Source organism: Triticum aestivum, chromosome 5A (assembly GCF_018294505.1).
Source record: "Triticum aestivum cultivar Chinese Spring chromosome 5A, IWGSC CS RefSeq v2.1, whole genome shotgun sequence".
In the NCBI taxonomy this organism is placed as follows: domain Eukaryota; kingdom Viridiplantae; phylum Streptophyta; class Magnoliopsida; order Poales; family Poaceae; genus Triticum; species Triticum aestivum.
This window is the reverse complement of record NC_057806.1, coordinates 592,504,115-592,517,757: the sequence shown is the minus strand read 5'-3', so window position 1 is coordinate 592,517,757 and position 13,643 is coordinate 592,504,115. Positions and strand designations below refer to the sequence as shown.

At 46.6% G+C, this 13,643-nt stretch overlaps 1 protein-coding gene and 1 pseudogene across 2 annotated transcripts in view; one reads left to right on the top strand and one right to left on the bottom strand.

The window, feature by feature from the left end:
- LOC123105084 (26S proteasome non-ATPase regulatory subunit 10) overlaps positions 1–1,315 on the bottom strand; it is a 3,801-nt gene extending 2,486 nt beyond the window's left edge. The window contains exons 1-2 of one of the 2 annotated variants that reach the window (XM_044527067.1): positions 1,003–1,315; positions 760–898 (exon numbers count right to left, since the gene is read on the bottom strand). In XM_044527067.1, coding sequence (XP_044383002.1) covers positions 760–898; positions 1,003–1,194 — 331 coding nt within the window. In that variant the 5' untranslated portion in view covers positions 1,195–1,315. The remainder of the gene's footprint in view (positions 1–759; positions 899–1,002) is intronic. The other variant, XM_044527066.1, reaches the window with a different exon arrangement.
- A 3,022-nt stretch (positions 1,316–4,337) lies between these two features.
- LOC123105085 (beta-glucosidase 2-like) lies at positions 4,338–8,749 on the top strand (annotated as a pseudogene).
- The last annotated feature ends 4,894 nt before the right edge of the window (positions 8,750–13,643 follow it).

Below are 13,643 nucleotides of genomic sequence, written 5' to 3'. Positions count from 1 at the left end.
GTCTTACAGAAAGGATTTTCAAACAACATTTGATACCTAGTTAGGCCAATGTGTTATGCAGTGCCACAGACATCAGATAGAGCCACCTTTTTCAGAAGGATTAAACTTTGCTAGGAAACTTATTCAGAAATGAAGATGTATAACATTCTGCTCCACATCAGTCCTATTCTTGCCATGCATATCAGCTCTATTTTATCTTCCTACATATATAAACTAAAGTGTCATATGATAGAAGAAGTACTGAATAAGAACTAAGAACAGGACATCAGCGATGTGTAGTAAAATTCATGGCAAAGTTTGCCTGAGAGAAAAAAGCAAAGCAGAAATAATGAGTTCTTATCACCACAATACCCTGCTGCAATCATTCTAGCTGTTCAAGTTACGTTGCATCCAAATACTGTATGAAACATGGCAAAGTCAACAGTTCCAAAATTGACGACCCTGTCAAATTCACCTTTATCAGCTGCACAGGAAGTTGAGCATATTCAAACAAAATCATGGAACCATCGGTCATCTAGGATAAATCAGTCAGGCAACAACAAATCGACCAAATTGCCCTATTAAGAACAAACATTTCCAGGAGCAATACCTGCTAATTAAGTGTAAGCTTGCTAATTATCGCACTAGGCAGAAATAACCCGTACTGGCAGTGTCATCAGAAGATATCAACCCATCATCCTACACCAATTTCACCAACTAATTGCAGAAGCTTGCACAAACAGCACAGTTTCACGCAAGTACAACGCCAGGGACTCGTACCGTGACCGAGCAGGATGTCGATGATCTGGGCGTTGCCGCTGCTGGCCACCGAGTGAATCGGCGCCCACCCTTCCTCGTCCTTCCCGTTCACGGCGCTGGCCACGGCGTCGCCCCCCGCAGCCACAAGCGCGGCGACGGCCTAAAACATCAAACAGCCCCCCAAAGCCAAAAGGGGTCAGAACCCTAAACCCGGAGGGCGAGCAGATTTGGGGGCTAATCGCGCGGGGAAGCGGCGGCGCTTGCCTCGGGGCGGCCGGAGGAGGCGGCGACGTGGACGAGGGAGCGGCCGTCCTCGTTGCGGAGGGAGAGTGCTGCGGCGAGGTCGGCGGGGGCGAGGGAGGCGAAGACGCTGGCGTCCCCGGACTCCGCGGCGAGGAAGAGCTCCTTCTCCGACGGCTTCTCTCCGCCGGCGTCGACCTCCATTGCCGCGGCCATCTGGTGCGCGTGCTGCTCCGGCGAGCAAGCGAAGCTTGCGAATTCTGAGTTGGGTCGTCTCTCTCAGAGGTTCCGCAGTGCCGCTTCGGGTTGTTTGTGTGTGTCAATCTGAGTTCTTACGCCTTCCTCAAGAAAGAAAGTGAAAGCCGGGCCCGTCAAAAAAAAAGAAAGAAAGTGAAAGCCGGGACTGGGTCGGGTGGGCTAGGCCCAAGGGATTCTCGCTGCACAGCTGGCCCAGACGTACAACCGTGTGGGCTGCTGGAACGCATTTCCGGTGTATATGGTCCCTTTTCTGGATTCGGGCTGAAGTAGGTTATTATTATTATTATTATTATTATTATTATTATTATTATTACGAGCTAAATGCATGTGTAATTGCTAAAAAAACTAAATGTCCGTGCGTTGCAATGTAATAATAAATAAATAGAAGTACTAACTAATGTTGTTTTCTGTATGAGCATGTCATTAGAGAGCAATGTGTGTGTGATGTCTCACATGTCACAATAAAAATCTGGATTTTCTCTTCAAGTCTTGACATAGAGGGCGACCAACACACACCTTCATGTTCTTCTTTCTCCTAGCCGCATGTCTCCTACATCCCCGCTTTCAAGCATGAAATATTAGTAAACCCCACAGAAACCAAAACCATTAATAAACGTACTAAGCAACCAAACTGGATAAACTTTTAGTGAAGTCATTATTTTAATTCATGTGATGAGATAATTAGTGTATATCAATTTTCATGGGCATATTTGTAGCAAAGTTTAGTAGTTTAGTATGCTTATTAATTGTTTTTCATCTGGATTTTCTCCATGCGTGTTGCACGTGGAAAGAGAAAGAAAATGATAAACCCAAAAGATGTAAATAAATCAAGTGGAAACAGAATTTTTTTTCAAAAATGTACAAATCACCATCTAAAATCAGATAGGGTGGCTGCTAGAGGAGATTTAGCTAATTCTTATTTATACGAGTTAAGAAATTCAAAATAATGGGTTTGTTGAAATTGATTTGGGTTGAGCAGGGCATTTTGGAGGCCGAGCACCATGGAGGCCTTGATTTTGAACTTTTTAAAATTTAAGCTTTTTAGTTAAAAAATTCCTACTCCCTCTGTTCTAAAATAGATGACCCAACTTTGTACTAACTTTGTACTAAAGTTAGTATAAAGTTGAGTCATCTATTTTGGAACGAAGGGAGTAAAACATATACACGTATACAAGGATGTGATGTATATGTGTATGAAGTTTCATGACGAAATATAAGCTGCACAAAAAGTTTTATGATGTAATAACTTGAATTACGATATGGAAAATTCATGGAAGCGAGAAGTATGATGTATGTACATTATATCTCTGGAGATATATGTATTTTGTTCAATTTTTTTGAAACGCGGAAGTATGATATTTTCTTAATTAAGGCATCCATGGGGCTCAACCTTCATTTGGCATTTTTTTAAAAACAAGAAAAACTTTCAATCTATTCATCTTCAATTATGGTAGTACAACGAACACTAGAAATAACAAATATTACATCCAGATCTGTAGACCACCAAGCGACGACTACAAGTACTGAAGCGAGCCGAAGGCGCGCCGCGGTCATCGCCCCTCCCTTACCGGAGCCAGGCAAAACTTGTTGTAGTAAACAGTTGAGAAGTCGTCGCGCTAAGGCCCTGTAAGACCAGCGCACCAGAACAGTAACCGCCGCCGATGAAAAGTAGCATAGATTGAAAGGATCCAACGTAAACACACACGAACGTAGACGAACGATGAACAGATATGAGCAGATCCACTAGAGACAAATCCATCGGACACGCATCTCCATAAGCCCACCGACGATTTTAGATGCACAATCGGAATGGGGGCTAGGCAAGGATAACCTTATCCCATCTTCAGGAAGCCATCTGTCTCGCCTTCCCAAGCAGGACACAAACCCTAACAAAATTTAAAGAAACATCTAAAAACGGAGCCCTCCCGCTGGTAAGGGCCGAGATAACCGCACCCCTATGGTCCTAAAGCCACCCGAGACGAGTTGGACCGGCGACAACGCCGACGGGAGGCGAAGAGACCCTAAGTTTTATTGAGGAGAGGCTGGAGGCGGCGGCTGCAACTTTGGCATTTTCATTTTTGTGCTGCCTTATGAAAGAAGGAGGTGTATATGCAGACCTCAAGCTGTTCAAGTTCAACAACCGCCACGGCTCCTAACAAAAGGCACTTGACACGAACCAACATGTGGTTAAATAGTTAGAAGGATAGTGGTATTTGCGGTACACAAAGGTGCAAATCCTGATGCTCGTATTTATTTTAAATTTATTTCAGGATTTTCGATGATACGCGTTCTCTGGGAGCAGACGCTCAGTGTGCGTGTGTGCATTCATAGAGAGAATGTATGCACGTATATGTATATATAGGCGCATTCATAGAGGGAATGTATACGTGTATATATGTAAGCGCTTGCGTTAAAAAAACAAAACAAAAGGGACTCGACTATTTCCGTCAACTCGCGGGGCCATTGACTCGTCGTCTCGCCTCCGGCGGCCAGGTCACAAGCTACTGCGGTAGGGACGGATACCCCGCCGCATTCTTGTTTCCTCTGCACGCGTTTCCACTAGCTGCAGGCGTGCTAGCGGAAGCGACTGCCAGTGGCTGTTCATTGTCAACTGGCCGTTTCCGCAGTTCCATCAGCGCGCGAGAGCCTGGAGAAGAGGGACAGATGCCGATGCTGGTGGTCACCCATTCATCCTACTGCAATGCCTGCTCTTAGTTCTTTTATGCACAACCATTCCTGCTCAATTCGGGGAATTCTAATTTCTAATAACGCGGTGGGTCTTTTATTAATCTGTGGCAACTACTCATACTGATCTGTGTTTGTTTATCCATCGGATACATGATGCATTTGTCCAAATTCTATTAACATGGCTCGTGGAGCGCTGAAGGGGCGGTTGAACGCAACCAGTTCAGCGAGCCGATCACTGAAAGAGAAAAGAAATGCCATGTGCATCCCAATAAAGGTTTCCACTGACTGAACGTGCAGGCGCACGCTGTAGCTGCACATATCATATCCACACCAGGTCTGAAGGAAGAGAAATGTTGTTTAATCTGGTTGATTCCACGAAGGTAAGGTTGGGGTTGCTGTTGAGATCATTCCCCTTTCTGATACATAAACCTTCTCCGAAGTGAACGAATCAGCTATGCACAGAAGAACACAGCCACAGATGGGTGGTGCCTCCGCTTCCTTCTTCTACCTCTTGCTGTCCCTCCTCTGGGTTCAGGATGCGGCCGCGACTGGTCTTGGCTCCACAAGAAGTGATTTCCCACAGGAGTTCGTCTTTGGAGCTGGAACCTCGGCATACCAGGTAAGCAATCTTATCTTGCTTTGTGCTGAAAGTTCTGGCGTGCTTAGTTCGTCGTCCGTTGAATCAATTTTGATGTCTCTTCTTTTTGCACATGCAGTATGAGGGCGCTGTTGTTGAGGATGGCAGGAGCCCGAGCAGTTGGGACACTTTCACCCACGCAGGTTGGTTGCTACATGTCTCTTTGTGAAATCTGCCTATGGTTTTCCGGTGCTGCATTTTGTTTTAGCCTCACCATGGATATTTCCCAATGCGTAACAAATAGCACCTCGAGCAGTTTGCGTTGAGCGGATATTTGGGATGAGTGCCCTCTTGGTGGAACAATTTACACAGCTAGCATTTATGTTGCTGAAGCATAACTGAATTCAGAAAAATTATTGGCAATAGCCAAGACCAGAACTTGATGTGGTTAACCAATCACATTTAGGCCAATTTTCTTTTGAGGAAATATGTAGGCTAATTTTGACAGCTAGAATTTTTATCCTGCAGGTAAAATGCCAGACAAAAGCACGGGAGATGTTGCTGCAGATGGGTACCACAAATACATGGTAGGAGGGGCCTTGCGAAATCTTGAGCATTTCTCTGCTTTAGTACTCCTCTGTAAACTAATATAAGTAATGATCTAAATGCTTTTATATTAGTTTACGGAGGGAGTATTCTGAAAGAAATTTGGCTTATCTGATTTTGCATGAGGATGTCAAGCGCATGTATGAGACAGACCTAGAGGCCTATAGGTTCTCCATCTCCTGGTCAAGGCTCATTCCAAGTACAGAAATTATCATGACCTTCATCAGAACAAATTGCTTTAATTAGTTTTCTAATTTATCTCATTGTTTCTGGAAATTTTGGGTTTGTAGATGGGCGTGGAGCTGTCAATCCCAAAGGGCTAAAGTACTACAATAACCTCATTGATGAGCTAGTGAATCATGTCAAGTTTTTTTATTAGATCCCCGAGCATTTTAAATGTTTAACTGCAATCAATTGTTGGATCCATACTTCATATAACCGATGTTGCTTCTCAAGAAATGCATGCAAATAAAAGTTTGAACTCTCTGTCTCCATGGTATTTATCCCAGGAATTCAAGTCCACATCACACTTCACCATCTAGATCTCCCCCAGATTCTTGAAGACGAGTATGGTGGATGGTTAAGTCCCAGAATCATGTAAGTGTATATATGATTTCACTACCAAACAGATAACTCTACCACAGTGGTGATTATATATGCCATTGGCATATGCAGATGACATAATCATTTGTTATATTCATATTTTCAAATCTGAAAAATGCAGCGAAGATTTCACAGCATATGCAGATGTTTGCTTCAGGGAGTTTGGAGATAGGGTTGCATCTTGAACGACGGTGAATGAGCCAAACATTCTCTTATGATGTTGGTACAGTCCCTCCTGGCCGTTGCTCAGATCCATTTGGAGCGACAAAGTGCACCGCTGGGGACTCTACTGTGGAACCATACATAGCAGCTCATAATACCCTTATGGCTCATGCATCGATTGTTAGTCTGTACAGAAAGAAATATCAAGTGAGTGGATGATCTTGTACTTGAAAAGTTTTGGTGATGCTTAGGCTCATAAAAACTAAGGAACCTTTTGGACGTAGGCCATGCAAAAAGGAGTTGTTGGCATAAGTATCTACTCTTTCTGGAGTTATCCATTGACAAATTCCACTGTGGATTTAACTGCAACCCGGAGATGTAAAGATTTCTTCTTCGGCTGGTATGATCGATATTGTACCTCAATTTTGTCACTGGAAGCATTTAAATTAACCTGCATAATACGTGCATTGTTGAGATCTTAAGTGCGGTACTTGGCAGGATACTAGATCCATTGGTGTTTGGGGACTACCCAGAAGTAATGAAGAAGATTGTTGGCTCTTGCCTTCCACCCTTCACGGAAGTTCAGTCTGAACTTATCAAGGGTTCTTTAGATTTTATTGGAATAAATCACTACTACTCTCTCTACGTGAATGATCGCCCTATAGAAACAGGCGTTCGAGACTACAGCGCAGACATGTCAGTTATTTTCAGGGGTAAGTATCTTTGTTGATTAACTGCTCATAGTTATGTACTGTGTGGACGTGCAATTTGATTGGTTTTTTAGAGTTTCTTTTTCTAGGACATTCATTCTTCTTCTAATGGTTAATTAATAGTTGTGCTAGAAATTGTGTGCAATAGTAGGCTTACTATTCATTTTTGTAGCAACGGTCACACAAGCAAACAAGGAGATTCCTTTTTTCGCGAATACGCACTGCGCGTATCATTCCATTGATAGAAGAGAGAAAGAGTACATTGTTGGTAGCCCTAAAAGCCGTACACTAGAAGGCGGCATTAGGGCAACCGGTGAGCCAGAGAGAGGGGGTTGCTCAGCCCCAGGGTATAGAAGTCAGGTTACAGGAAGGATCCTATCTAATCCTTGGGCGCCGGTTCTAGCCCAGCATCGAGCCTCGTCCTTGATCGTGGCAAGGAGGTTGCCACTGGAAGGTTGCAAGCCATCGAAGACGATGCTGTTCCGGTGCTTCCAGATGGCCTAGGCTGTTATGATGACCAGAAAAAGGCTAGCCAAGCTACCGTGAAACGATGTCTTGCTAATGCTAATTGCTAAGACGGCAAGCAACATTTCCAGATTCACCAATGACGTAAATTGGGCATTTCTCTGAGTGCGGTCTTGAATCATCCCTGGAAACACGTTTAATTAGTGCGTATTATGCGTTTCAAAGCATGTTTTTGCACACCAATGTAACAGAAAAGAGTTGAACGTACTGTTTTAACCAGTGACCCCTTTGTATGATGCAGGTTCTAGGACAGACCCACCATCTGGTCAGGTAAAAAGAACACCATGTCATCAATGTGTTTTGCAAAGAAGCTACTAATGTTTAGCTAAAAATGCAACTATTCTGGTCATTAAATGTACATCCGCTGAATTATGTTTTGTGTTTCTGAACTTCTTCAAGAGATTAGAAAGAAACGCCCACTTAAAAACTGGTATCATAAGCTTGATAGTAACTGTCAGAGGTAATCTGTATTGGAGTGCAGGGCCCCCCAACAAGTGTTCCAAGTGATCCCAAAGGGCTGCAGCTTCAACTGGAGTACCTGAAAGAAACCTACGGGAGCCTTCCGGTCTATGTCCAAGAGAATGGCAAGCAGAATTCCCAACCAGAAGCATGCCACTGTTGAAGAAGAAAGGTGCATCGTTGCTCTTGCTCATGTAGTCATGTGGTTTTGTTTCAAGTGTGGGATCTGCCGATGACAGCCTAGACGACACCGATAGGGTCGGTTTCCTGGGCAGCTACATGGAAAGCACATTAAACGCGATGAGGTGTGTCGAGATTACATACATACCCCGTTCTTTCATCATTGACTTTCAAAAAGCTCTGCCTGCTTATGGAGAGGCCGGGTGTGTGTTCATTTTTTGAACAAAGGCCCCCCTCCCCCATTTTATTAAAACGGAGCAAAGCATTGGTGTGTGTTCATTGTGTTTTATCCACTTAATGCATTATTTTGAATCAATAAAATCCATCTTTCGCCGGGAAAAAAATATCAACAACAACGGAACTTGTAAGTTAAAATTTCCATATTACGGTTCCGGGGACAAAGGGAAAACATTAGTTCCACCATGCATTAGCGTGCGTGATGCTCTGCTTGTTTGTTTGTTGTGCAGGAACGGAGCCGACGTGAGAGGCTACTTTGCCTGGGCATTCATGGACCTGTTCGAGCTCCTGGCCGGGTACCAGTCGAGGTACTGGCTGCACCGCGTCGACTTCGCCGACGAGAGGCGGCCGCGGCAGGCCAGGCTCTCGGCTCGCTGGTACTCCAGCTTCCTCAAGCGCAACGGAACCACTGCACTCGTTTCTAGGACGGCGGAGAAGCAGGAGCTGAGGGCCGTGTCCTGAATTGCTAATCTGGAGCAACCGTGCCTGCCTCCCTGCCTGCTGCGGGACTGGGAGAGATGAGGCGCGCGCTTGCCCGTATGCCTGTACAGATTCCGGTCAGAATGTCTGCTTCTTGTGTGAGCTATCGAAGAAAGGAACCCTCGAATTGTATTTTTGCATTTTCCTCCTCGCCGGCGTAACCCGGTCTCCGGTCGCCGGGACAGTTTCTCCTGTAGAAGGTAGCCTGGCGTATGATAGTACTCCCTCCATCCTTTTTAGTCTGCATATTTTTTTGTCTGAAGTCAAAGTATATTTAATTTGACAAACTTATACAAATAAGTACCAACATTCATAAAACCAAATAATATCATTAGATCCATTATGGGATGTAGCTTATATATATATATATATATATATATATATAATGTTGATATAATTTAATACAAATTTGATCGAAACTTGTAAAGTTTGACTCAACATAAATTTTGTATGCAGAGTAAAAAGAAACAGAGGGGTACTAGTATTACCTTGGTAAGTGTACACAAGTCAAAACTCAACTGAAAGGTTGTGAACTGTGAATCTGGGAAGTTTGTCTCATGACTAATTATCGACATTCATCACGAGTTGCTAGACTGGCGGTCGGGGACGATGTAACTGGTAGGGCAACCCGGGTGTCGGTGAGAGCAATTTTTATTTGTGAACCATACAGGAAATCGGCATGTCGATCCATTAAGAGAGAAAAGATACATCGTCGTAGAAGACGTCACCCAAACAAAAGAGCTTAACGGGTTAAGAGCGTCTCTAACCAACCCCTTATAATTTAGAGAAGTAAACAACCGAGTATCTTTAACTCTTTATAAGTTAATAAGGATTTAAAGGATGGTCGTTTCTAGCCGATCCCTTATATTAACTCCTTATAAGTTAATAAGGATTTAAAGGGAACAAATGCACACTATTTCATCAATCATTTGAATGATTCAAATTTAACGTACAAAATAAATCAACCATGAACATGCATACAGTTGCACAGATCGAGCAATTCAAATTAAAACATGCATAGAATTCATCCAAAAGGTACCACATCGATCAAGTTTGATCCAAAATCACCATAACATAGCATGTCTTATATGTGGATCGAACTGAACCAAACACATGCAACACGAACTCAAGCACCATCATCACCAAAGAAATCATGACCACCTCCAAGGACACCACCATCCTCACGGCCACCACCATAAACATGATCACCCCCACTATCCACACGGCCACCAGCACCATTCCGAAGAGAGACCTCTGTTTGGTTCATGATCGTTCTTCGGCCTTCTTCTCTTTCACAAGCCTCTCCTCCTCGAGTGCAAGCCTATGCTCTCCCGCCTTCAACTTCCTCTCTTCGGGCGCCAACTTCGACCTCCATTTCTCATCATCCAAAGACTCGAGCTCGTTCCACCTTGCCGCTTTCTCTTCTTTGCGTTCGGCCATCAATGCTTTCTTGGTCTCAACCATGGCCACAAGCTCTTCCTTGTAGGTTCCAGTGAAGGCTCCTCTCTTGTTTCCTCTCTTTTGCAATCCTGTTACCATCCGACCTCTTGTTGGGATTCTCATCCTCCTCGTCATCAGCTTCAACGGATATGCTAATCATTGACCTCCTCGGTGTGGTCTAGGAGCTCCTACCCACTTCTCATTGTTGGTAAGTTCTTTGTAGCAATGGTGCAATATGAAGTCCTTGCCACCGTTCTTCTTCTTCTGTTGCTTTTTTCTCTTAAACACAGTACAGACGCAAGCGCTCATACACTCACCCCTATGAATGCACACACGCACACCCTACCTCTATGAGCACCTTCGAGAGACTGAGCCGGCATATCATCTTGAGATTTATGAAGTCATCGTAGGCACCTTGTCGTCAACGGGAACGTCTCCTCCCACTGAAAGCGCATCGACGAAAATCCTAAAATAAGGCCCATACACCGAGATTTGGACCCCATTCGGTGGCGCATGGTTGACTTGAGCAATACAACTGGACTATCAGTTGCATTGCTCTTGGATGGTACTGCAATGGTGCCTAACAGAGCCTTGGGTGCGCTTTGATGGGACTTTCACGATGGTGCTATAGTACTCTTCAATCCGACCCCAAAACTCTTCTTTTGATTGAGTTGTGCTAGCCGATGCATCAAACGACACATTCATCGAGCAATATATTCATATTGGCAATAATTGTGTGTCCTCGACCTTGATGGTGCCTTCATGCTTGATTGTGTCTCCATGGGATCATCGACCTCCTCTTCCTCCTCTTTGGACTCATAATCCTCCTCGGCCTCTTCTTGTTGAGCAAACATAGAATCTTTGTTGCGGGGATCATGAAGGTCAAGAATGTGTGACTCCTCCAAAGATGACAAGAATTCAGTTGCATTCATCTCCACCGCAACATCGACAACATCACCCTACGGCCGCAAATAATCACCAATGCATCAGGTGAAATGAAAAGACATAATTTTTTTTACCTTGATGGCATTTCATGGAGCACTTGGTGGCCATGGACCTTGGCGGGAGCAACGGCAGACGGACGTGCCAAGCGAGCGGGCATAGGGGTGGCCAGAGACGAACATGACCAAGACAATGCCTCGAAGGCGGATGCAACACTCACAAGCGTCGTCGTTGTTTGCAACGGCCTCCACGCAGGGGTTCTCCCTGGCTATATCCATAGCCTTAGAAAACCGTCGGAGCAGCACCATCCGAAAGGGAGGAAGCAAGCCAACGGCTTGGGCATCCGATGTGAGGAGGAGAGATGCCTCCCATTGCCATCAAGGATGGAGATGTCGTTGTGGCCTTGGCCACCACCAGCAATTGCGAGGACGAGGATACCCTGTCGTAGGCTAGCTTACCTTTGAGTTACTGGCACATGGGCCCCACAGAGCATGGGGCCCACCTGTCAGTGACTCAAAGGCAGGGTATGGCAGGGATTTATAAGTCAGAGGATCCACGTCCCAACGCCCTTGCCGCTCTAGGTCTGGAGTCCACCGCAAAATAGTTTTTACATTGTACTCAACACTACATATCTAATAAGTTTTTTTTGTGTGAAAAAATATCTAAGAAGTTGATGTTATTTAAGACTAATTGTTGAAATTACGATGACGTTCAGACCAAATTATACTATATATAGCGTAAATTTTCACAAATTTTGAACCGTGCCACCCAAGGATTGAGATTCTAGGTCTGCCACTGCTGCTAGAAACGGCACTCGGAGGCGAAGACCGGTGCTGAAGACGATGGCCACGCAACGTCTTTGCTCCTAGCAGCTGTGGAACCGTGTGCAGGAATGCAGGAATCGTGCCATCAATGACATGAACCGCGATTTGCACCTGGAAGGACCCTGCTCGCTCCCGTGTCGCTCGTAGGGCGACACCGGGGCGCCCCAATCCTAGTCGCCACAGATCCCCACCACCACAACCTCGCCGCCGTCGCCGGCGACGGCTGCCGGCAGTGGCGAAGGTGGCTCCTCATAGCAGATGGCGCATCTCCCATCCAAATCCAAGTTCGTTCGCGTGTGCTTCTCCGCCCCTCCACCCCATCTCCGCCTTCGCTCGTGGTGGCTGTCAGGTGGCCTCCCGCCGCCGGCCGCTCGGTCTGCGGGCACTCGGCTACCTGCACGGCCCACATTCCTCCCCCTCGCCGCTTCGAGCCTCGGTGGCCGCCGTCGGGCCTGCTCCCCGTGCTCAGATCGAGTCGCTCGAGACGGTCGCGTCATCACCTGGATCTGTCCATCCCTCCATCCACGACCACAACCCCTGCGCCCTCCTCCACCACCGACTTCCCCCACTTATGCTTCGCTCCACGGGGAGCACCGACGGCGCCGCTCTGCATGGAGCTCCGCGGATCTGCATCTTACAGGCGCGGTCGGGCCTCCATCGGCTGTGCGCTGGACCTGTTCCGCGCTGGGGTGGCCCTCGACTGGTCACCGGGCTCCTGTGCGACATGCTCTTGCACGCCCAGATGTGCCATCGCCAGGTTCTCCCCAGATCCTCTAATCCAAAAATGCACCCACCCCTCCCATCCATTGGCTCTGTTGCGTGATGGATTTGGTGTGGTGTCTGCGCAAGACCTTGGTCTGCTCTGTCTCCGGGAGAAATCCTTTCGCTAGCTCCTTGCTAGCAGCAGCAACGGCGACGCATTCTCGGTGTCGCTTCCCTTCTTGGAGGCACTGCTGTGGAGCCCCGGTGCAGCTGTGGGTTCGGGCAAAAGCCCTGTGATGATGGCGCCCGTGGGCGTCATTCAACCTTCCTGAAGGCGTCGCGCAAGAATCCATGCGTCAATCCGCTCATCTCCGCCCTGTCCATCCCGTACTGCCGTCGACATTGCATCTTCGTCACGCCCTTTGCATGATCCATTTGCCCCTGCCCAATGTCTGGTGGGTCGTCCATATTGCTCTGCATGCTCAAGTCCCCCATGGCTGCCGTTGTGGTGCGACGAGATTCATGCTCATGACTCCGTGACATCCCCCCTCCAACCCATCTGACCCCTGCCCTTCGGTGGTGCGTCTTCCTGTTGTCATGCCTGCTCAAGACCCTCCAATGGCTGTCGTTGTGTTGCTTCCTCTTGGAGCCCTTCGCCACCATTCATCCGCCTTTGACCATCATTTTGTGTGTCATCCATGTTGTTGTGTTTTTCTTCATGTGTTTTCTCTTCGGCTGTCCTTCGCGTGGCCTCCGTCTTGTTGCTATGCATGCTCAAGACCCTCCCATGGTTGCCGTTGTGCTGCGGCGAGCCTCGGGCTCTTGGTGTTGTCTCGGTTCACTTTTGCTCAGTGACGACGCAATGATGCCTTCCCAACCTGCTAATCGTCTCGACCACCCGTGGCGGATCTCCCAGTCAAGGTTCGTGTTAAGGTTTGGCACTCGTTGATTATGGATGATCCTCTGTTGTACCGTGGGGCTCGATACGCACGCCGGTGTGGTGCGTTAGGTTGTTTGCAGATTGGTATTGTGATCCATCAACGGCACCCCACATCTACTTGTGTCTCTCATGGTGTTGGTCTTTCTACCCGCTAGCTAGGTCGTGCCTTCTTCTGGGCGTCATTTTTCCACCTTCTGTAACCTTGTTACATGTATGGTTTTTGAAACGAGGTCTTTTTTATCCGGTTTTCCTTATAAACTGGATCAACCAAAGCTTAAGAGGCGATTTTTGGCTTTGGCAGCTTTTTGAGCAATATATTCATGTCGGGATCC